Source organism: Labrus bergylta, chromosome 7 (genome assembly GCF_963930695.1).
Source record: "Labrus bergylta chromosome 7, fLabBer1.1, whole genome shotgun sequence".
NCBI classification, from domain to species: Eukaryota; Metazoa; Chordata; class Actinopteri; order Labriformes; family Labridae; genus Labrus; species Labrus bergylta.
In genome coordinates this window covers 22860108-22885022 of record NC_089201.1, presented here as the reverse complement: position 1 = coordinate 22885022, position 24915 = coordinate 22860108, and the positions used below count along the sequence as shown (strand labels likewise).

At 40.3% G+C, this 24915-nt stretch overlaps 2 protein-coding genes across 3 annotated transcripts; both read left to right on the top strand.

Annotated features, from left to right (window-relative positions):
- Positions 1 to 802: 802 nt before the first annotated feature.
- Positions 803 to 5080, top strand: LOC110004303 (shaker-related potassium channel tsha2-like). The gene has a single exon (XM_020659852.3). It carries the CDS (start codon positions 1351 to 1353, stop codon positions 2806 to 2808), a length of 1458 nt encoding a protein of 485 aa, XP_020515508.1. The 5' UTR covers positions 803 to 1350; the 3' UTR covers positions 2809 to 5080.
- Positions 5081 to 5434: 354 nt separating this feature from the next.
- Positions 5435 to 24212, top strand: kcna1a (potassium voltage-gated channel, shaker-related subfamily, member 1a). Of its 2 annotated transcripts, XM_065957044.1 has the most exons (3): positions 5435 to 5995; positions 6639 to 8256; positions 21012 to 24212. In XM_065957044.1, exons 2-3 carry the CDS (start codon positions 6911 to 6913, stop codon positions 21049 to 21051), a joined length of 1386 nt encoding a protein of 461 aa, XP_065813116.1. In that variant the 5' UTR covers positions 5435 to 5995; positions 6639 to 6910; the 3' UTR covers positions 21052 to 24212. The 2 variants fall into 2 exon arrangements, with proteins under 2 accessions (XP_065813116.1, XP_020515062.1); XM_020659406.2 differs by lacking the exon at positions 21012 to 24212 and having other exon boundaries at positions 5436 to 5995; positions 6639 to 13348.
- The last annotated feature ends 703 nt before the right edge of the window (positions 24213 to 24915 follow it).

The window sequence follows — 24915 nt, the reverse complement described above, 5'->3', positions numbered from 1 at the left end:
ATTAACAGTTTGGTATGGCATGTTTTACCTGCAAAACAGTAACAACAACTACGGTACGTATTACTGTAATAATCCAACCATCCAGGTTGGTTTTAACAACACTGATTAGCACCTCTGTGCTATTATTGTTGTGCTCCAGTGTCTATGTGACTGACATAAGTGATTAAGTCAGGCAATATAGGAGGACAAAACTGAGCTATAACTTCCCTGAGACCAAATCTTTTCATTCCACAGGATTTATGAATTTTCTAACTGTACGTGAAAGGAAGTAGACGTTGAACTGGTGTTGGATAGAATTGCTCTGTTTTATCCAGACTGTAAAGGACTTGCAGGGACTGATAAGGACTAACTAATTAGACCTGAAGTAATTGCTCAGTATCTCAGTGACCCCAAAGGCTTTGTCGCTTGGCTTCCGGGGGTTCCCATGTTCCAACTTGTACAATTGAGCCCTTTTAGTGCTCTGAACGGTGACTGTTATTTTGGCTGTTGCTCCCTGAAGACACTCTGGCTACTCAAATGTCAGTCAAGACAGCAGTTTCCACTGGCTTGGTCCAGGATGGTCCCATGGTTATACAAGACTCAGTGCCACAGACATCCAGGATATTTCCCCTTATTTATTTCAAGACCAATTTAAAATGTAGCTGCAGAAAAAAATAAAGTCACAATAAACTTAACAAACTTCGGTCTATTTTTCACCTGTGTTTCTACTCCCTATTTCTTAAACTGTGGGCTGTGACCAGAAGTAGACACGGGGCTGGGTCCTGGAGGTTTCCCTTGTGACAAGAATAGCCCCATGATTTCATGAATGAGGGACCTGCAGGAGAGACTCCATTTCTAAGCTGACTTTTGATCTGGAAAACTTGTCGGACCTTGCTCCCAACAAAACAAGCCTGAGGACTCTGATGTGAGTTAGTTACAAAAGGGATTAAGATTAAAACAATGACATATGTAGGGCTGCATATTTATTCTGAAATCCCTGCACTGCTGAAGTGTAGAGTGAATGTGAGAGGGACAGCAGCAGCAACAGCAAGTGTCATCTGGTCTTCCAACTTGGGGAGGGCTTTGGAGTTTAAAATGGTGTGAATATGATAGCCATAGCCATCGGTATAGTGCATGCAAGTGGGGATCTGTCTACACCATTGAAAGTTGACAGTTCAGAGGCTCTACTCTGAAAAAGGACGCTGTAAATCAACAACAGGAGACGGATTCAGGATAACAACAAATCAAACGGGGACTTTTCTTGTCTTGGACGGCTGCATGAGAAAGGAGTTGGGAGGACTTACAGACAAAAGGGCAAGAGGAAGGCACCGAGGGGGTGAGTGACAGTTTTACCCTCCTAGGGGTAAAAAGATGACTGTGGTGTCCCAAGAGAACCACGATGAGACAGTGGTCATTACTCCTTTGTTGCAAGAAGCTATTGACCTGGAACCAGCGGACCAGGAGTGCAGCGAGAGGGTGGTCATCAACATATCGGGGCTGCGTTTTGAGACGCAATTAAAGACCCTTTCCAGGTTCCCGACTACGCTTTTGGGGGATCCGCGTAAAAGGATTCGTTTCTTTGACCCGCTGAGAAATGAATACTTCTTTGACAGGAACAGGCCGAGCTTTGACGCCATCCTCTATTATTACCAGTCGGGAGGGCGGCTACGGCGGCCCGTTAGTGTTCCTGTGGATATTTTCCTGGAGGAAATCAAATTTTACGAACTTGAGGAAGGGGTCATTGAGCTGTTCCGAGATGACGAGGGCCTGACGAAGGAAGATGACCGCCCGCTGCCCAATAACGAGTTTCAGCGCCAGTTTTGGCTCCTGTTCGAGTATCCTGAGAGCTCAGGACCAGCACGGATAATAGCCATTGTCTCTGTTATGGTCATCTTAATATCAATTATCATATTCTGCTTGGAGACCTTACCAGAGTTTAGAGACGTCCCTGCAGTACAAGACAATCTCTCCAATGGGAGTGTGCACGGCAAAGAGCCCAGTCCGTTCACAGACCCGTTTTTCATGGTGGAGACACTTTGCATTGTGTGGTTCTCTTTTGAATTCACCATGAGGTTTCTCTCATGTCCCAGTAAAGCAGCTTTCTTTAAAAACATCATGAACCTGATCGATGTTGTGGCCATAGCTCCCTATTTTATCACCCTGGGCCTTGATCTTGCTGAGCATCAGGGCAGCAGTCAGCAAGCGGCGTCTTTGGCCATCCTGAGGGTCATCCGCCTGGTCCGAGTTTTCAGGATATTTAAACTTTCCAGACACTCCAAGGGTCTCCAGATTCTCGGCCAAACACTTCACGCGAGCCTCAGGGAGTTGGGACTGTTAATATTCTTCCTGATTATTGGAGTCGTTTTATTCTCCAGTTCAGTTTATTTCGCGGAGGCAGATGACCCCGAGTCTGGATTTTCAAGTATTCCTGATGCGTTTTGGTGGGCTGTGGTGACGATGACCACTGTTGGATATGGAGACATGTGTCCCTCCACCATAGGAGGCAAATTCGTTGGATCTTTGTGCGCTATTGCCGGAGTGCTTACCATAGCTCTACCTGTCCCTGTTATTGTTTCAAATTTCAATTATTTCTACCACAGAGAGAATGAGCAGGATGAAAATGTACAGTACGTGCACGTGACCTGCGGACAGCCACAGGAGCAGGTGCAGCAGCAGCTTCAGATCACCTTTGGTGAGCGTGATTCAAACCAAAGTAGCCAGTCGCTCTCCAAAACTGAGTCGTACCAGGGAAGCGACGACTTGGAAACTTTGACAAATCCAAACGTAAACCAAGCGGAAAAATACACAGGGAAACTAACTGATGTATGAATTCAGCCATTTGGATACTTTGTGGACATACAAGTCAGGCTCCTCCAGTGACCACGTTTGATCCCCTGGCCTGCAATTTTAGGAGAAAAGACATTCCTTTGTAAAAACAAAAACAAAACAAAAGAAACGTTTACTCTCTCATGTAGGGGCTTTATGTAAAAAAACAAACAAAAGTAAATAGGTGGGGAACTGCGACTTTAAGCATCATACAAGGGAGTCCTTACAGTTTAAACATTTGTTCAAACACAAGGAGCATTTGGCACACCATAATCTGTAGGCCTATACTTGAGTCGTATGACATCCAACTGTTTAATTTGTTGATGGAAATCAAAACAACTAAAGTAAGTAAAAAAAAAAAAAAGAGATAAATTAGAGTCTTAAAATAATCAGCATAATCCGTGTTGCCTATTCTCATAGTACCAAAGCTTTGAGTTAAATCAGAGGACAGGTAAGCCTTGCGTCAAAGCGCACACAATGAGGTCCAGCCGAAGACATTAACGAGACACATAAACCAAGATATTAATCTCTGTGTCTCACAAGAGTCAAAGGGTTTGCACATGCCCTGGCCTGTCTGTGTGTCTTTCTTGCTCGTTGCACTGTGGACACTGGTCGCTGTCATCCTAGAGTCATTGGGCCGGTAAAGCACAAAGCAAAGAAAACATTATCCTATGTAAAATGACTCTGCATCCTCCATCATCTACCTGATCATAGTAGTCAGAACAAGTGAGGCCTGAGCGCCCCCCTGTGGATAATATATTACCCTGCAGAAAACTGCTCACATTAATACTTAAACTTGATACTATGCACTTTTTACAGCTGCCATGACTGGTTTAGACAGTTTGATCACAGTATCCCCAGTGATCAGGGTCTCTGACTGATCCGGATGCTTGTGATTGTTATCAATAAGCTCAGCAGCAGCCTGGCTACTTTCTCTGACCCCTTAATGTTAATAAAGTGAGTTTTGTTTTCTGCTAACTTGCAGGAGGCAGAAGATTAAGGCAAGCTTGTTCCTTTTTTTGCGACAAAATACAAGTGTGGGATTGACTTTTTTCGACAAAATATTTGATCATTTTCTAACATATATGCACTGCCAGCGTTGTAGCTTACAGAGACTTAAGGAATGTGAAAGTTGCCTTGGTGGACATTGTGTGTGTCATGAGTAGAAAATCAAACAACATTCTTATATGCAGGCTTTATGATGACCACACTTTCTTTGTATAAAAGCCTTGTGTATACTGAGTTATGGTTAATCTGACGTTTCTCTTTTCTTATGCAGCTTATTATGTGAAGTGGGAATGGCAACTTCATGTGTCTTTTATTTGCAGCTTGCTGTAATATAGCTTTGAACATTATGCAATGTCTGCATGACAAGGATTTATTGTGAATTAATGTAATAAAATATTTATTTTTCTAATTTAAACATGTATGTGAACTTAAATATTTTTATAAATAAATTATGAATTAGTAAACATACCACTCACTGGTTTTCACTTAGATCAGACTCACAGAAAGCAAACAATGTTAATCATTTGTGTAAGAACTTAAAATCCCTGCTCATTCATTAACTCAATCCACTCTATCACTTTTGGTGCTGAATGATTGAAAAAGGCGCAGAAGCAGACATTGGGCTGTCCTGCCGTGGACCCAATTAACTTAATAAAATGCCACGGTGATAAATGAAATGGGATGTTTTGTATGTGTTGCTCGTTTTAACAAATTAGAAAGAATACTGATGACCTGACTTTGTGTTGATTGTGTGTGTTTGAGAAAGTTGTAGAAATAGTCATTTTGAGTCCTTACAGTTCTGCCCCATGTCTGTTTTTGGGCCCTGAGACGCACACAACCACATACATACAGGCACTTATGGTACGCAAATGAGCAATAGTGTTATTTTTTATTTGCTAATTTCTAACATTACTTTATATCAATGGGTGGATTACTTTCGATGTTTGTTCTGTAGTTTTTATGAGGTAAATCAATCACCTGCGCTGTCCTTGGTGCTGAATTTGATCCTCCATCTGCAGAGCCTTTTTAATGCCAAAAATTCCTGCAATTGTATGTTGGCTCCTGCAGCCATATCAAGCAATAAGTGTAGACCAAAAATATTATAACTTTGTCAGAATAAAGCATTATAAATTGGATGTGGGAATACAAGCTTCCCATGATGTGATCTTTCACAGCCGAGGGGAGATGATCATTCTGATTTCACACTATCAAAGATGCTTCAGATAATAAATCAAATCTGGTCTTAAGTGATGTAGAGATTGTGTTCTGTTTGTCACTTCCAACTAACGCTTGTTTAACACTCCTTAATCCTGTATGGGACGAAAGTGTGATTAAGTCTTTCATATTTTTGATAGGCTCGTTTTCTGCATACAGATGTCTCGAATGTCCTAAATGGTGAATTTAAGGTTCTTGTTACCCACTGTCCTTCTTTGCAGTGTGATTGCGCCAGTGCTGGCACACGAGCGCTCTTGTTTTTGTGGTGTATGGAGAACTTCTGGCGGTGTGCTTTAGTAGAGCCGGTCTGCATTGCGTCGAAACCCTCCAACTCCTCCTCCTCCTCCGCCCCATCCCCCACCCCCCTCCCATTCTCATTCCCATACCTTCGCTGCACTTGCGTGTAAAATACACAGCAAAACTTGCTTGACGTTGTGGGGAAAACATTTGGACCACGCTGCTGCACTCGAATGTCTCTGAAATAGCTTTTGTTTTTTATTCCGCTTTCCGAGTCACGCTAAAACACATTCTGCGCGTCATCTTGTCTACTCACAGAAAGCGGCAGATTCCTGCTGATGCAGTGATGTCTTGAAATGCCAGGAGCTCGCTTATTGCCCCGTACTGTATCTCCCCCTCCTGAATTGCAGCGCAAGATTTCTCCTGCAGTATACTGTAAGCTGCTCACACCAACGTGCTGCCGCGTGAGGAAGTCCCGGAGCTGAAGCTTTTCCAGCTCAGGCTTCCACATTACACTCTCATGTTTTTGGTCCTGTTTTATCTCATCTTGCGTGAAGATGTTTAGATCTGAGGACACTTCAGTTAGAATGGCGATGAGCACAGTAAGGCTAGGGATTTCTGTGTTTTTTACTGCAATGTAAAGTTGCCTCATGACACCCACTGGTGCCCTGCTGTTGGATGATTTCACTCAAGGATAAGACGCATTCAAGACCTGCAAGAGTAACTCACGGTAAGCCTCGAAGACGCTGACTTATGCAATATGCAATGCATATCGGTCATTCGTTTAAAAAGCAGCTGTGGACAATTACTGCATTACTCCTCTATTTCGCAGATGTATGTATTATCTTTTGCCATGCAGTGGGCCAATAGACTGTGTGCATGTAGAAACATGATTTGGTATCAGTATCAAATGCTATGCGTCATATCATAACTCAGGCTGGAGTGCCATAGGATGGACCACTGCCATGCACCTTTAAGACACAGAACCACACATTTATGTTTAATGGGAGGTAAACATCTGCACAGAAACATCAGGAGTGTTATAGAGATACAGGGAAATCACTTTAGGATGTTAGTGTGGTAAGCCCATGTAGTATCAGAAGATCATCATACACTTACTATTTGGCACTACAGAATGGTTGTTTATTCTTATTTCAAAGAAACGTTGCAGAAATACCCAATTGGGATGTTGGTTTTAACATTCACTGCTGGAAAACAGCACTAATTGACGGCTGAGGGAAGTAAATAAATAAATAATCTGCAGAAAATGCTGAGCCATCACATTTCTTGGCTGTTTGATCCCATTATTTCCTCCTCTCTGTCTCTCTCTCTCTCTCTCTCTCTTTCTCCTCCTCTCCCTCTCTGGGTGACAGAGGCAGCAGTAACAACAGCAGATGCATCGGAGAGCAGCAATGGTCAAGTCAGCGAGAACTGCAGTGGAGCCGCACTGAGGCAAAGCAGCCAGCCAGCCCCCCTCAAATCTGGGGACGTCTCCAACAATTTAAGGGGTGTGGGAAGCTGAGGAGAGGAAAATTTCCCTCAACCTGAATGCCTGCTTAGTCAGACTTATCAACATCCCAACAAAGATCCTCTTCCTCTTCCTCTTCCACCACCACCTCCTCCTCCTCCTCCTCCTCCTTCCAAAATGACAGTGGTAGCAGGAGATAACATGGATGAGGCCTCGGCTGTCCCTGGCCACCCTCAGGACACCTACCCCCCAGACAACAATGACCATGAATGTTGTGAAAGGGTGGTCATCAACATAGCTGGTCTCCGGTTTGAGACACAGTTGAAAACTCTCTCCCAGTTCCCAGAAACGTTGCTGGGCAACCCTAAAAAACGGATGAGGTACTTTGACCCCCTGAGAAACGAGTACTTCTTTGACAGAAACCGTCCCAGTTTCGATGCCATTCTCTACTACTACCAGTCTGGGGGGCGGCTGAGAAGACCAGTTAATGTCCCTTTGGATATGTTCTCAGAAGAAATCAAATTTTATGAGCTGGGAGTGGACGCCATGGAGAAGTTTCGTGAAGATGAGGGTTTCATCAGGGAGGAAGAGCGTCCTCTACCTGAGAAAGAGTTTCAGCGTCAGATTTGGCTGCTCTTTGAGCATCCAGAGAGCTCAAGCACTGCGAGAGGGGTTGCCATAGTGTCTGTGATGGTGATCCTGATTTCAATAGTCATATTTTGTTTAGAGACTTTACCTCAACTAAAAGAGGACCCAATGGGCCGCATGGTGACAGTTGGAAATACTACTGTTTATTACAAGCCAAATATCCTCACTGACCCCTTCTTCGTCATTGAGACACTCTGTATAATCTGGTTCTCTTTTGAGTTGATTGTTCGCTTTCTTGCATGCCCAAGCAAGCCAGCCTTCTTCAAGAACATGATGAACATGATCGACATAGTGGCTATCATCCCATACTTCATAACACTTGGCACTGAGCTGGCTGAAGACCCAGAAAAAGAGGGAGTGGGTGAGCAGGCAACATCTCTGGCCATTCTCAGGGTGATCCGTCTGGTCAGGGTGTTCAGGATCTTCAAGTTGTCACGACACTCCAAAGGACTGCAGATTTTGGGACAGACCCTCAAGGCCAGCATGCGAGAGCTTGGATTGCTGATCTTCTTTCTGTTTATTGGAGTCATCTTGTTCAGCAGCGCTGTCTTCTTTGCCGAGGCAGAGGAGCCAGACTCCTACTTTGGCAGCATCCCAGATGCATTTTGGTGGGCTGTGGTGTCTATGACAACTGTGGGCTATGGGGACATGGTACCGATCACTATAGGAGGCAAGATTGTAGGATCTTTGTGCGCCATTGCTGGAGTGTTGACAATTGCACTCCCAGTGCCTGTTATTGTGTCCAACTTCAACTACTTCTACCACAGGGAGACAGAGGGAGAAGAGCAGGCCCAGCTCCTCAACGTCAGCAACCCCAACATCCCATCTGAAACCAACTCCAGCCGCCGTAGTTCATCCACCGTCAGCAAATCAGAGTACATGGAGATTGATGGAGACATAAACAATAGCATCGACAACTTTAGGGAGGCAAACCTCAGAACTGGAAATTGCACTATAGCCAACCAGAACTGTGTAAATAAAAGCAAGCTGCTAACAGATGTTTAGAAACTAGTTAGAAACTTTGGGATCTCATTGGAACTGTCATACGTGGAGTAGACCATCAGTTAGGAATGCTTCATTTACCTCTCCAAAGCACTCTATGGCATTAGGCCTACAACTATGCTCAGCTACATAGGAAGGAATCAGAAAAGCTAAGCTCTTAGAGTATATGACAGGTAGATAGAATAATTAATTCTTATGATCCTACAAATATATAGCTACGTCAAAAAGAGAACATTAATTATTACGCATATATACTCCCTGGAGGACACAGAGTATGCACTGTCTTATCAGAAGAGGGTGTGATAATTAAAATCTTATGCATGGAGTACAGATAACATTTCAGCAAGTTGCACATTGCACCATTAAAGTCTGCAGAGACATGCAAGCATCTGCAGCCAAGTGGTAAGCGCCAAGAAGTTAGGTGACCCCTGCTCCCCCCCCCCATCGCTCTCCTGGCTCCCTATGAAGGATCTACTATTCAGCAAAGCACCTTATAGGAGGAAGACTGATCTCTCTTGTTTGGATGTAAACAGATGGTGATCTACACGCTTCACAGACATCCGCAATGCTGCTGTTTTCCAGCAGATGCTGTAATTGTGATATCACCAAGTGATTCAATGCCATGCCCTTTAGACGCAACACAGCACAATGATAAAGTGAGCTTCACACGAGCATGATTAGAGACTTTCCATTTTGATATCAGCATGCATGAGACATATCTCACACAATGGAAAGGATGTTGTTTTAGATACCTGCCTCCATCCCCCCTTTCTCATCAGTTTTCATTCTGAGTGCACTGGATGCGTTTTTAATTTGAAATGCTAATCATTTAGAAGTATAGAAATTGAATGTTAAATCTTAAGGGAACAGTACATAAATGAGATCATAGCATGAAAAAAGTATCCTGCATTATGGTCTATCGACTAAGGTACTTTTGTATCCTGGTCTATTTAATGCATGACATGATTATACAGCTTGTTGCAATTCAGGCACTCTGCTGTGTCCTATTGTCAGGGAAACTAAGGAAATCAAATTCTGGATGTTTCTGAATTGCGATGAAAAATATATCCAAACCCAACTTGAGGATGCAGAGTTTCTAATTTAAGAGTAGTCGAAGAAACTGAATAAATATTATCAAAAATGCATATAATCATAATAAGCAGAAATTACAGTACTAAGTCAATAGAAGCAGTGCATGGACCTTCTTTGAACAGGAAAAGTTAACACATCATTAGTCATGCTTCCATTTCCCCCAACAAAATTGAGTACGTATTGGTTTAGGATCCACACAAAAAAATGGATCAATACCAAATTTCACTTAATATTATAGAGAATTATTGTGACATTAGTTGCTAGTGCCTTTATCCCTTTCACCAACAGGACCAGTGAAAGTGCCTCTGTGTACAGTGGGATTTGTGAGGTTGAGAAGAGCTGGTTTACCTTCTGTTCTCGTGTTGATACACTGTTGGTTTTGATGTTAATGATGCCAGGTGAGCAAGGTTGAAACAGTAGGTGAATGGGTAAAAAAAAAAAAAGTTAAAAAATAAGATGATCCATGGCTGTTATGCACAACCCAGTTTTCATGCCGTCACGCACTTAATTATGCCCTTAAGCAGCAATGTATTGTACTCTGCATGTTTACCAATCCAATTTAAAAGGGAATATCCATAGGTTTGAAATATAATTTACTTATGTTGTTTTTTTTTGTTCATGCACCACGCATCCTTTCAGGGTCTCTACCTCAGTGAGGTCATTGCAAACTTGCTGCAGAGCTGCAAGCTTCAATGCAGGGCTTCCTATACCATAATGCAAAATGGAACCTTAAGTGTAAACTGCAGTCATGCAACATTGAATGTGAGAGTCCCAAAGCATAGCCTTTACACAAGCACTTAGGGCATATAGAATATCACAATCCCGCTCCTTTCTTTCACTTAAAGCTACGCACAATCAGAACATTCATTGTACAGATTGTTTGACTCTCCTGACAGGATGAGATTGACTGTTTTATATGTTTGTTTCTTTGACACAATGGTATTTAAGTAACTGTTGTGTCACAGAAACACACCTGAATGTGTCTCAACAAACACATGTCCATGTGTATAAGACAGTAGAGATGTTAGAGTTTTAAATCATGTCATCTTGAAACCCGTGGGCATTATGATGCACAGCTAAGTGCCGCCCGTCTTTTTGCACAATCATTTTTTTCTGTTGCTTGAAATTCTTTTTTTTTTTTTCTGCTTGTGAGATTAATTTTTTTCACAATAGTGCATTGTTTCTGAGCATATTGTTCCAGAGAGGCTTACTGCAGATAGATTGGGACAAATTGTAGTGGCTATTTGAAAATCTCAAAGCTACTGTACATCCATCAACATGCAACACAATAATAGGAAGACTTTGTACTATACTGTACTGTACACTCTTTTTTTATATATCACTCGTCTGACAAGATCTTGTTTAAAACATAAGCTTCACTGCAGTGCTACTTGAATTTCATAGTCTTTTCTGTTGGTGCAACGGCTATCCTTTGTGATGCTAGTACAGGACTACTGTTGTTGTGTCCCCATCACATGTTATTTGAAGCATTAGCTAAAGCAAGCCTTTAATTGTTTTGAACGAGCCTTTTTCCATTCTTTAATTCTTGTTACTGTTTTGTTATTGGTGGCTGGTTGGTTAGTTTAGGGTTCTGTTATTATTTGAAACTGATCTTTGTACTGTACTGCTGAAGAGTGTCTGACTCTGGCGAGGTGAAAATATAATGGAGCCTTGTTGGATGTTAGTAACTTATCATGAGCGCAAAAAAAGATACATATTTGTGTCAGGGATTTTCAATTTGTATAGCGTTTCTCATCGAGGTGGACACCAATATTTCCCCATACAACACATTATATTATAGGATGAAAGAAGGAAATTATAGTAGTCTCTTAAATGCAGCTATCAGGAAAAAAGTTAGCTTTTATCACAAGTTTCTAAAAAAACTGATGCTTGAAAATAGATGTTGGCAACATCAACACAACAACAGTGAGATGTAGAAAATATGAATGATGCCCTTCATGTTAGCAGTGCTGTTGCTAGTCTTGCTGTGGGGACATTTATGGATGGTGCTATGCATTCCATTACCCAAAAGAGACATGCATTCTTAACAGCAATAGAATAACAGATAACCTGTTTCTTAGATGCTTTTTTGTAATAAGAAAATAAAATAGGAAAACAAATCTATTTTGAATGTCAAAGAAACTGCAATCACTTGACGGAAAACTCACAACAGGGCTGTTTGTGATCCTCTGTGCTGGGTGTTGTATGGTCGAATGTAGAGGCTGATATTGTATCGAGAGAAACCGTGAAAAGTTCAAATATAGGCTTTGTAATAGCTTCAGTCCCCATTAAACACGCAGGTAAGGCCAGAGTTGTTTTGCAGTCAGGAACAAAGGCTGCAAAGAGTTCAGTCAAACCTATAAGGCAGTCCCAAAGGAAAAGCCCATAATGCACTTAGAGAGGATCTATCTTCAGTCCACTGGACTGATCAGCTGTGTGAGAGCAAGTCAGAGAAGGTGCCTAAAATGTTTTACATATTTATTTGTTTAGCTTACTGTTAGTTATTAGGCTTCTGCAAGCAAACATGAGAAAGAAGATCTTAAAAAAATTACAACATTAACCTGATTAAACAATAAAAAAAAAAACCATGAGATATCATGAAAACAAAATGCAATTTAGCTACAATAAGGTAGAGAAACGTAACCACTATATACTGCAAATACCTATGAAACTATTTTACTGTGTGTCTTTGTTTTCTTTTTAATTTTTTGTGGCACACTTAGGAAGAACATGCCATATACTGGAATGTCAAAGACAATATATTTCTCTGGCAAGCCATGATAATGAAACTAATGTATACTGATCAATTGCTACACACTAAATGATATGAACAAGACGTGTACTATTTAAAATACACAAACATATTGTTTGTCTCTTTGGTTTCAAGAAACAAAAAAACAAGATTCATTCAAACACCATGTTCACATTTCACCACTGCTGAACCTTATTGCTATAATGTATCTCTACAGAAACCTACTAATCGCAAAAAACTGCATGGTCGATGGACGACTGCATGAGTTTTGCCTTTCAAACTGCGGATCAACTATAAAACGGTTGCATCATTTTTAAAAAGAAACCCTTGCTTTCATCTGCACCAAGGCTTCCTGTAAGGCCCTGTTCAGAAGTAGGGATGAAACTGGTCCTCTGCTGGATTTCTTAAAAGCACCTTAGCGCTGACCTCATCCCGAAGACTGCGTTGGGTGATCAAGGTTGTTCCTACTAGTCTCTGAGTGTGAGCAAGGACAATAAGGGCTAGTTTCTCAAACTTTATCTCTATTCTAGGACTGAAACACTCTTTCAAGTGACTTTTTGTCTGTTCTTATCTCAGTCTAGACTGTAGTGATACTGCGTTGTTGGAAACATGCCCATCATGTCGAAGCAGGGCCTGTGCCACACACCCTCCTTTGTACAACATCAGTTTTAAGGCATTCTAGTCTGCTAGAGGTCTTGGTGTTGGACTGCTTTCTGCCTGCTGAGGAGGCACTGAACAGGATGAAAGGTCGGGAAGTTGTGTACCTCCTCGCCAAAGATGAGAAAATCTTGATTGTTTTAGGAGTGCATTGTCTACAAGTTTGTCTTTTCTCTCAAGAATGCACGTTTGAATGCTAGTAGGGAAGATTTTGGAGCAAAAATGCAAAAGGACTGTTGAACTCGTCTGCTCTTCTTTTCATCCAAAAAGCAAACCAAACTCTGATTGTGTTACCTTATCCAGCTGTCATTGTCATGTTGTGTTCACCAAGGATTATGCTACAATGTTTTCAGTTTGTCAGAGGATGACAAAGGCATGGTCTGTGATCTATGCAAGGGTTATTAATTTTTTTCTTATCACTTATGATTTCACCTTACATTAACTTCAATAAATTTTTAAGGATCTGCTGGTGTTTGCTCATTTCGCCTCAGGATGGGAGTGTATTTCTGCATGAAAACCTACACACAAAAAAAACATTTCGTATGCAAAGTTGTCACAGCGCTTTCTGCACTGCACTAAACAGGAGAAATATGCTGCAGTATGCGTTGTTACAGAGTTCGAGGTCTCAATCAAAATGTGTCCTTACGTCTGTACCTCAACACCCTCTCACTGAGGCCATTAGCGGTGATTCACGGGGCGAAGGTAATGGTTCCACACTAATCCTCTTGTCCCAGGAGAGCCCCGCTTACCTCTGTCATTCCCAGCACATTGTTCCACACCTTAAGGGCCTGAAGAGCTCTTCTAAAATGTTCTCACTCTTTCTCCCTCCTATTCACGCGGACACATGACTAAAACACTTTGAGGTATCGTTTGTGAGGTATTACATTTGCTAGGTGTGGACTATTTTGGATGAAATTGTATATTATCTTCAAAAACTCTGGAAAAATGCTATCACGATTTTCAGAGTTGCCTTCAAATTGTTTTGTTTTTTTCCAACGAATATTCTAAAACCTAAAGACATTTGGCTCACTTTTACTTTCAAATTGACATGGACAAGTTGATATTTTTGCTTTTTACAAAATAACATAATTTATAATAATTTACAAACCTCACCACTGCACTATTACCCCATTCAGGCTTGTTTATACGGTGTTCATTTTTTATTCTTAATACTTGTACATAGAAAGCAAAGTTAACCTGATTCTGACTCTTTGTGTCCACAGTACCTAACCAATTGAGCTGACTCTAATTCTGGAAAAATTCTGAAAATGAATCAAACAGTTGACAACATTTTTTCTTGCTCAACTTATTGTTTGTCAGTTATCTCTTAACATTTATTTTATTTTAATATGAAGAAAACAAATCAATCAATTTTTTTAATATAGTGCTTTATCCATCCTGTCTTTTTTCACAGAGAGCAGTTGTAGGCCTTCAATTTTGTTCTTTTATTTAAACAGACTTAAGATTAATCCACCAGGAGGAAGCACTTGAAATCAGTGGTCAGGAAAAATGTGTAAAGCATTTTAACAGGTAGAAAAACTAGGGCAAAAACAGACTGAATGATGAACAGCAATCTGCCAAGACCAGATATGAGATAGTAAGTCAAGTTAAGGTTTAACAATCCAAATATCAACAAAATATCCTTTTTTAATCGTACTCTAAAGAAATACAACCTCATCATGAAGGGGTATTTTTTTATATAATGAACCAAGTGAAGCTGTCAATGGCAGTAACCCAACAACAACCAAACACATCCAATCATAGCTTGGTTACAAGTCATGGAAGACATTTTAACTGAAATGAGTGGGCGCTGCTTGTTTTGGGTGGGAAAATGATTCATTCCCACATCTGTCCTCTGACGGTGTGAAGCTGAGGATTTGTTGAGAACATTGGACCGCAGTAGCCTCACGCTGAATGCTGCAGCTCATCTGTCTCTTGATCTTTCTCTCTCCATCTGTCCATCTAACTATCTCTGTGTGTCTCTGTCCCTCTCAGTATCTATGTCCGATGCAGGCTCTCTGTGTCTGCAGCCCTGCTCCATGTTTGCTGTATGGTGACCTCAACAGTAGTAAGCCTCCTCTTCCTTGTCCTCTGCATTGCCCTCAGGAAATGCAGCACTCCTCACTCTGCAGGCAGCAGTAAGGGTGGGGTGAGCTGGCGCCGGTCCCACTCTTCTTGCTCACACATACTCTCTCTCTCTTTTTCTGTCTGTCTTTGTCTCTCCCCCTCTCTCTCCCTCTCCTGAGTGCTCTAAAGCTCCACTGGACTGTAATAGCATGGAGCACCGTGCAGAAAGGAGCACAGTCTTAGAACAAGACATCACACCTGCTTTTTATAGTTTTCTCTCTCTCTCTCTTTTGTTGTTATTTATCTTGTGGTATCTTTTTCAATCTCCTCCATAATCATCTGTAGTGGTGATGTGGTTCTTAACGCTACATTGTGTCAATAGTAACATTATATATCCCCATGTGTAATGTAATGTGAGGCAGTTTTCCCAAACTCTCAGTAGCATTTTAGCCTCTTTCAGCTCATTGTTTTGCAAAATGTAATGTAATGTATTGTAAAGCTGCAGCAGCTGTTTTGGTTTGGTTTAAAAAATGCTATTATATTCATTAATTTATTCATTACCTGCCAAGTACTCACTGACAGCAATATAGATGTCTGGCTAACTTTTCGGCTTTTAGCAATAAGATCTTCTGGCCAAGACTTATTTTTTTGTATTGCTATTGTGTCAGTCTGACTAGCAACTTGAGAAACCAGAATGGAGTTTAAGTTGAGAATAGACATCAAAAAGCAGTTTAAAGACACAAGGCTACACCGCTGTCATGACCACCAATGGTATTCAGTATTGCATTAATGTGTTTGACTCTTTAGCTGTCTACATGCTAAACAAGGCTTAACAATTTAAAACAAGTAATCCGAACAGTTTATAAAACAGTTTATAGAGTTATGGTGTTGGCTACTAAATCACTTCATGCAAAACATTTTCGTATTAAACTTAAAATATATGAACTGGATTATGGAAGTAGCTGCCTATAGGCTGGCATCTTACTTCTCCATCAAAGATATGATTGTCCTAATTGGTTTTGGGATTCAAAGTTAAGTCAGTCGATGTAACACTTCCAAGGAATAACACTTATCCAAGTTCATGTTATTGAGTAGGTTTTTTTTGTGTAATAGTCCTTTTTTGAGTCGTAAAATCAGTAATGTTACTTATAGTTGAGTCATTTTTGTGGAAAGTATTTTTATTTTACATTGCATCTGTTACTGGGCAAAAAAAAAGACTGTCCGATGAATGGACATGTAACAGAGGAGCAGAACAAGCGTTTTTGTACTCCTATCAAAACAAGAAAGATGGAAGAGGATGAATCATACCAAAATGAAGAACTAGCCGGTAAAGTTGAACATGAATTCAAAGAAATGAAGTGACCAGTTTGGCCTTAAATTCAATTATGCTACTCAAACTTTACAACAAGTCCAGAGTGAAAATGCACTTCCAAAAATGCACTGCAGAATATTTTTCAGTTTACGTTCTTTAAAGCCAGATATATGCCTCTTCATTATATCCAACATTTGATAATGAATGTATTTTAATGCAACACAGGTCTAAATTTAATTCATCAACCAAGTTTGAATTTCATACCCTCTTGTCTTTTTTAACTAACCAGAAAGGAGAGATCATATCTTTGTCGTTATTCCCATCCCCCTACCCCCCTCAAGTTAAAAAGGAGTACTCAAGGGTAATTTTTAAATTACGTACTTTTTACTTTTACTTGAGTAGGTTCATAGACAGGTTATTTAACTTGTGGTTGAGTAATATTTCATAAAAGTAACTATAATTTTACTTGAGTATAATATTTTTCCACCCCTGAACAATTCTTGTAAAAAAAAAAATATATATATATATATATATATATATATATATATATATATATATATATATATATATATGTACCAGACTAAATAACGTTGATCTGATGATGCCAGGAGGTTCATGCAGGACTGACTCATAACACACTATTGTGCCAATTTTAATGTAATATGATGATAATGGTGATATGGAGATTGAATATTATTGACTCCTGGTTGATTTTTATGGATTTTTAAACAATAACAAAGATGTTGAATTTTAACGTGGTGCACTTTGACGTTTCAGGTCATCATATGTGCACAGGAGTCAGCTTCCACTTGCAAATGAGAAGTATTTAATTGAAACTGTGGCGTAAGCTGCTGTCTCGCTAATCCCTGATCAGCATGTTGTACAAATTGAGGTGCTGTCAGTTAGTGATGCCATAGGCTTTCAATGAGTTTAACCCCCCCTTCCACCCGCCACAATCTTACAACTGCCTGTACACATCCCCTTGAATGCAAAAATTGCCCATAAGCTGCTAAATGTGTTCCTATCAAGGAATGGGTTCTTAAAGCAATGCCTGCATTTAAATGTGCTGTGGCTGGAGGTGCTCAATGTCTCACTGCCTCTGTCTTCCAGTCTGTTTTTCACATACACAAACAGACACACACAAAGGATAGCTGATTTGCCTGAGTCAGGCCTCTAGCTCACTTGATATTCCCCGATCGATTTCTTTGAAGACGGACACTCATCCCATATCCCTTGTACAAAAATGCCATGCCAGTCCTGTTGTTGACATCTGAAAAGTTTCTCAAGGGCCTTTTCATTGTGGCCCATTCAGCTGTGCATGCACAATATCATATGTTTCTCTCTATATCGGATCACAAGTGTCCTCTGGTGTTGGTTTTATCGCTGTGTAAAACCAAATCTCTGAGAGGTCTGTGCACAGTAGTCATCCCCTAACAACCTCCTCTACAGTAGGTCCTCAATGTTAACAATGTGCAAAAAAAGCTTGGACAGCATTATTGGATCTCCCATGCTTGAGCCAAAGCCCTTGGGCCTATCACCACCCCACCCCCAGGTCCAAGCCCACCAGTCTCTCCTCTCCCCCGATCCCCTAGGCCCTCTCTCTGGCCCACTTCCTCTTTGCATTACCTCCATCAGTCCAGGCTGCTGACACACTTGTTTAATAATTAAGGGCACGTCCATAATTTCCTCGTCCTTGTGGAAGTCCACAAATGGTCTCTGTGAAACTCAGGCCAGTTAAATGTACCTCTTTACCTCAGGCCACTGACAGCCCTACATCATTGTAGTGATATGGAAGAAATGAAACAATCATGTGGAGGTTGTCCTGGAAGGATGAGCAGGAATGAGTCCATCATGAATTATCCACTGATCTTTTTATCAGCTTATCCAATTTACATTGACATAGACACACTCACACATTTCGTGGAGTAATGACTACCATCACTCTTTTCTGGGAATAATGCAGGACAGAGTAGATTGACTGCAAACACGCATCAGTATGTTTGTCCACCACCTTAAATTCTAACAAGCCATTGCTAACGCTAGAGTTGGTCCCATGATGCTGGTACCAGAATCAGAAATGACACTGCCTAAAATGCAGTATATGGTAACTGCATGTACCACTGTGAATGTACCAATCTGATACAGAAGTATATAAGCCCTAAAAAAAAAATCTTCTTTAAACGAGTATGGCTTTGCATATTTTGGCTGCAGCTAGCAACTGTTTTAAAAGAACAGTGCACTGCTACTGGAGAGTTTACCATCGTGTAAAGCTAGCAAATGTCAACAGTCAGTTTTCCAATCCAATTTTGAGGAGAAGATATTTAAATACAATTATAAAAAAAAAATGACAATAGTAAATCTTTTGTTCATGTTCACCATCGGGGTATCTCTGATGTTCTTTAGTGAACACAGGACGACAGGAGAGGCTGCGGGCTGAGCTAATGCTAATTCTAGCTAAGCTTGTTTTCCTTCAGTTTACTGAGCCAGGATGTACATCTAAGATGGCAATCATATCTCATCCATGCCCTTCAACTGTTTGATAAAAATAATAATATGCATATATGTTTTATCATAGCAGAATCAGCGAGGTACAGGGTATTTGTCTGTACTCAAGGCTAGGTTTCGGAATTGGCAATACATTTTACAAGGTAACATGTTCTTATTATTCTACTTTTTAGTCCATCTCAGGAACACAAGGAATACAGAGGAGAAATCATTCCTGCATATTATGCCATATGCTCTTTTGTAAAGCGTCTCGAGACACAGTTGTTATGAATTGGCGCTATAAAAATAATGATTGATTGATCGATTGATAGATTGATTGACAGTTTTTTTGTTTTGGCGTCCAGTCATTGATTTTGGGTTCATGGCAGTTCATACAAAAGTGGTTGAGAAACCTCTCTAAAATTAAACACCCAAATACCTACCATTTAATGTGGCTAGAAGATGATTAAGGGCATCAACAGAGGCAATAGGGTCCATCCTTTAGGGACCAAGGATGTCTGTACAAAATTCAACATAATTCATATCAAATAATTGATGAATTATCCACATGAAACAAATATAAAATTATGTTTTAATAAATATGTATGCAACTTATTTATTTTTTAATATGAGCTTCTTCTTTCCAACCATCTATCCTTCTGTGGTACAATCTGTCATCGTTGCTCCAGTCTGGATGTGTCCTTGCGCTATCAGGTGATGTGGATCTCAGTTTTCATGCCACTTCTGCCCAGTGTGCAGTGTCAGCATGCTTGTCTTGGGGAGAAAATTCAAAACTTTACATCAACAGAACCGCCGCTGTGACCTTTCCTCTTCAGTTTCATCACTGCACAGCGCTCAAGGAGGCAAGCCAATACAAGACCACATAAGGGTATCACCATGACGCAGCAGGGCAATGACGAGACAAACAAAACCTGAACATCAGTTCTTGAATGCTAGGCCACTGTAAAAAAAAAAACCTGTGTAATACATTATCTTCAAGTTAATTGGTAGCAAAAGTATAAAAGGAAATAGTTCAAGGTTTATGAACACGACCTGCATAAAACCACAACTCTGTTATACACTGCAGCTTAAGAGGTCCTGGTAGGCGGATTCTGATCCCTTTGGACAAAGCCAGGGTAGCTGCTTCCCTTTGTTTCCAGTCTTTGAGGGTTGTGTACAAAATAAGCATAGATTTGTTGCACTCAGCAGTAAATTGTGATTGGAAAAAGTGACAGAATCTTAAGTTTATGTTCTTGAAGGTGTCTTCATGCTACCTAGGCTAACAGTTAGCTAAATGGGGGACAAGATAACATGATGATGCAATAAATGGGTAAGGGATTAAAAGCATTTTTTTGTCAGACATGTACAAATATATACAGTTTATGAAACAGGTATAGCTTGATAACAGTTTATTAACTTACTATCCACAAAATAAGAACTCCTGCATGTCTTGTTGACAAGCATAGGATGGCGTAGATGGTGTTCCATCCAGATGTGCTGTCATGCAGCTCTGTGCAACTTATATTCTCTGTTTCATCACATTTTGATGTAAGTTTAGTATTGGAAGATTAATACACTGGAGTAATTTTTTCACAAGAGTAAAATAAAACAATGTCTACTTTGTTCTACGTAGGGTCTCCATACAGTAAACCCATTACATATAATACAATAATGGAGCAGCATGTCAGTTTTCCTGCCTGGGACACATTAACCGGCTGCTGGTGGAATTTACAGTAACAGCTCGTGTGGGTCGGTCCAGAGTTGTGCACACTATAAAAAATATCTACCTTATTAAGTCATAAGTCCTTACTCGGTCTCTCTAAATATTAAAAAGTCAAGAATAAAGTACCTACGAGGTAGAAAAATGTTTCTATGTTTTCTGTGTCAATGAATTTAAATTGATAAATTCCTCTATGTATTGCCAATTTTCTTAAGAAAATTTCTTGTTGAGAAGTACATTCTTTGTGTCCTACTGGCCTTTTTTTATAGTTCGATTTTTGTTTAATTACAACTCGCTACAACTAGCTCAACTAGCACATTTCCATAACAGTTAAAGACTTAAATATATTTAAAAAAAAATTTACAAGGATGCAGACTCAGCAAGTGTTCATATGTGGAAGCAGAGGAATAGAATACAAGCAGTTTCCACAGGGAAAATAACTCCTGCAATCACCAAAAAATATTGAATAACCTCTGCATTAATTCATTTACTAATTCTTAAAGCTGTAGTTTTATAAATAATACAATTGGTGTTTTTTTTGCAGTGCAGGCAGCTCTTCTAGTGGGAGAGGCTGTCAAAGCTGACAAATGGAGAGAGTGCTTTCTGCTGAGAGCCGGCCCGGCAGCTTTCCCATGCAGGCAGCTGGACCAGGACCTGGATATGTTTGTGTGTGTAAATCTATGACTGACCATCATTACCATGTCCTATTAAAACCACATTACCTCAAAGTACAAGTTCAGTGTGTCTTACTCAGTTGCACACACAAAAACCTTCTGCCATTTTGGGGAAATAAAATTAAAAAAAGCTGAACTTATTGTCCATCTTTTATTTCTAAACAAAACTATCAGGGACAGGCTTAGGGGCCAAGAGGTCGGGGATTCTTACACCTGTCCCTTGAAATGAAGTGACTAGAGACATTTCTTATTGTGAAGTCACAGAGTCCAGTTAAAAGTTGTGATGTGCAAATCACAGTTTAAACATACTAGCACAGTAGCTCTTGAGTATAGACTGTTCAAAACAGAAGTGGACAAATCCTTTATGGTTGTTTCCTTTGTGTTGATGACATAGTCATACTGGTATGAGATTTGTCTCAAGGCGGATTCATTATCTGTCAAATAAGCTTAACAATTACTGTGTTTCAACATGTATTGGACATTTCAATACGGGGCTCTACAGGAATTTTTGCTATTTGATCCAGGAACTGCAGTTTCAACAGAGTCAATCAAAATAGTTTTATGATTTAATCATAATTATACACAGGTTTGGAGGAGCTATCATGGGCTGTAGTTTGATATAGTTTTTTCAGTCTGTGCATGGTGTCTCAAATAAATAGTTTTGCAATTACTTCTTTTCTTCAAAGGAGATAACAAAAACGATCTCTGATCTAAGATGAATTTAGATTGATACTGACACTGCTGCCTGAAAGGTTATTCATAAAGCAACAATATGTAGGAATTTGGTCTTGTGCGCTTTGGTGCCCATGAACGGTCTCTGAGTGCAACTGTTCTGTCGTAAGACACACATGTGCTATTACTCCAACCCCTAGACAACATGCATTTGTTTACTATCAGATGGTGTGAAACTGGCAAAGACTTTGCAAGAAGCTAAACAACCATGTCCACTGACAAGGTACAGTCAAATCACGGGATTTGAACTATGATTGCAAGCGTCTTCAGCCCGTTGTTTGCAAACTGTTTGCATGAGGAGTATGTGTATGTATTCAGCTGTGACTAAATGGAGAGGGTAATTTACTATGCTAGTTGAGATTGTAAGGTTTTTTTTTGGCCTAAGTTGGATTTATTTATTTATTTGTATGCAAACCTGAGACTTAACTTGAATTAGATGACTTTCTGCACGTGGTAAAGCTGCTAAACACGAGGCAACAATTACAATGATAAATCGCATCAAGGCGGGGTTGCTGGCTTTCATTTTAAAAATGAAGGCTTGTGTGTGAACCAGTGCCGAAAAGCAGATTGCACCTAGTCATGAGATGACCTTGGTCTGCTGTCAAAGTTACACACTGCAGTAAACAGGTGATGGGCTGCACTGTGGATATGGGAGAGATGCCATTCTCCCTGTTGAAAGAGATTTTGCTATTAAATCTACCTTTGAAGATACTATTTGAAGGGTGGATATTTAAACATTGTTGCTTTGAATGAAGGGGGGGAAGTCCAAAGAAAGTTTAGCTAATTCTTGCTTTTTTCACACCCCCTCCCTAAGCGGATCATTTTCATACAGTCCCTTGTGAAAATATGAACTGCATCTTCATGGTTTGATAGCATGCTGCAGTATTTCAAAAATACTATCTGTGTGTGAAGGAACCTTAAGGAGAGCTTCTTAAACAGAGGAGTGATGTTTGGGTGATAGCTCTGCTTTACCTGCAAAATGTCTTTGACAGACACACAAAACCAACACATCGCTTGTACTCGTATTTTTTTTGTCTCTTTCAGTCGGGTGTTCTTGCTCCTATGTTTCTGTTTATGGTCTCATAATCCGTCTGTACCTCTGTGTGTAGGCAGCTTCCTCTTAACGGCAGCCACTGCAGCTGCTGTGCCCTTTCCACATGCCCTCATATCTGCAGTCCTGAAGGAAAGCAAGATTTCAGCAGTTTAACAGATTGAGCCCCCGCAGAGGAACCGCGCTGTGGAAAAGAGAGAGTGAAAAATCAGGCTTTTTTTTCTGCTTGTCCTGATGGAACACCTGACCATACTGAAAACTGTTTGTCAACATTTATTTGCCAACACTCAGCACACCTATGGTTCTTTGGAGGCAAAGAAATCATCCACATTCTGTAAAAAATACATCTCAGAATTATTACTCCAAACCTGAACAGGAAAATGTATTCTACACTCTCTTCTCTATCATAAGCTAAAGATCCCTCAACGCTTTGAGATTCCTCTTTTGCTTTATCAATCATCTTCACCCTGTCAGTCCTCACCTTCCTGTTATAATGATGAGGTTTACTGTGCAGCTTTAGCTTAGCAGGCTAATCAATATACTAATCATTTGTTTAAGGCATTACTGTCTGTAATGAGCATCTCATGATTAAACCCTGTCTGCCTTTAAATACATTCTGTACCAGTGTTTTTACACTAGAGCTCCAAACACTCAAATTATTGTCTGTAGCTGCAGAAAATAAGCAGATGCTATTCTCAAGTATGCAACATCACAAAGAGCTGTCCATTATGTTTCGGTGCAGCGTCTGACTCAGTGTGTGTTGGTGTGGGAACACTCAGCAGAGCTCCCTCCCTCTGTGCTGCTGCTGACTCATTGTCACTGCCCCTGAATCTGCTGCCTGCCTGCGTTATTCACACACTCACCTTCCTCTGTGAGTTGCCTCCTCAGCACCTGGAGCCTGAAACCAGAGAGGGCAGCTGCAGCCACCCCGGGTGTCTGTTTCTCCTAAATGTCCAGTTTGACCAGGATTGAAATTATTAACGCTGAATTTGTTAGTCCGTCCAACAACAAAAAAATTAATGACATAGTCTTCTCGGTCACTGGAGGATATGAACATGTTGGCAGTGGAAAGTATGTTAAAGTAGATCAATCAATAGTAGAATGACTCTTTGAATCATGTACAAACAAGTTCACAAAACCATTTTGACAGTGTTGCTTTTGCTCCTTTAATTTGATCTCATCCAGTCTGCACAGCATAAAGATGTTTGAAACATTTTGAACAGCAACTTAGGAATATTTTCATGGATTTATGGGCAAAGATAAACTTTTAATGAAAGGTGTTATGATTAAATCACTTGTATTGACGGTTTTCTGCATTACTGTGTAACAATGTCTACAACTGTTTGTATTTGAAAACAAAGGGGAAGATGAGTCCCTAGCAAGTCACCAATCACATGCTAAAAAAGTGTCGAGAAAAAAAAGAATGGCAGCTGTTTCCCAAATCGGTGATCGGGACAAGGTGTTAATATCCCTTACATGCACACTTGAGACACTCTGCAAAGACTCTGTGGGAAACTCAAGTGAGAGATGGCATCCTGTGGGTTATCAAGTGGGCGCCCTCCTTCCTCAGTGTTTTGCTGATAAGCCCACGACACCAGAGGGTTCACCAGTGAATCCCAGCATACCGAGCTCACTCCCTAGATGCCATCTTCTCACCTGAGGGCCCAGGTGGATGTTCTTTCTCTTCAGCCAGAGTCACTGATTCTCCTTTTTGAGAGCTCTGGAGAGGTCTTTGACTTTTTTTTTTTCTACCTAAAGCTCCTAATTTATTAATTTAGATTTTTTTCGTGTATCACACATTATGTATGAAAAAAGTTTTTTTCATTTATTTATTTATATAAAAAAGCTTTCTCACCTTCACAAGTACATCCATCAAAGAAAATACAGGTAAAACCAGGTTGTAAAGATACATTATCTCTTCATCACAGGTTATAACTGTTGGTAATTACTGTGCATTAAAACTTCTAAATGTCTTATATCTACTTATAATT

Bases quoted from the DNA above. Each gene is read 5' to 3' on its own strand.
- LOC110004303 (XM_020659852.3), top strand. From the start codon at position 1,351: ATGACTGTGGTGTCCCAAGAGAACCACGATGAGACAGTGGTCATTACT.
- kcna1a (XM_020659406.2), top strand. From the start codon at position 6,911: ATGACAGTGGTAGCAGGAGATAACATGGATGAGGCCTCGGCTGTCCCT.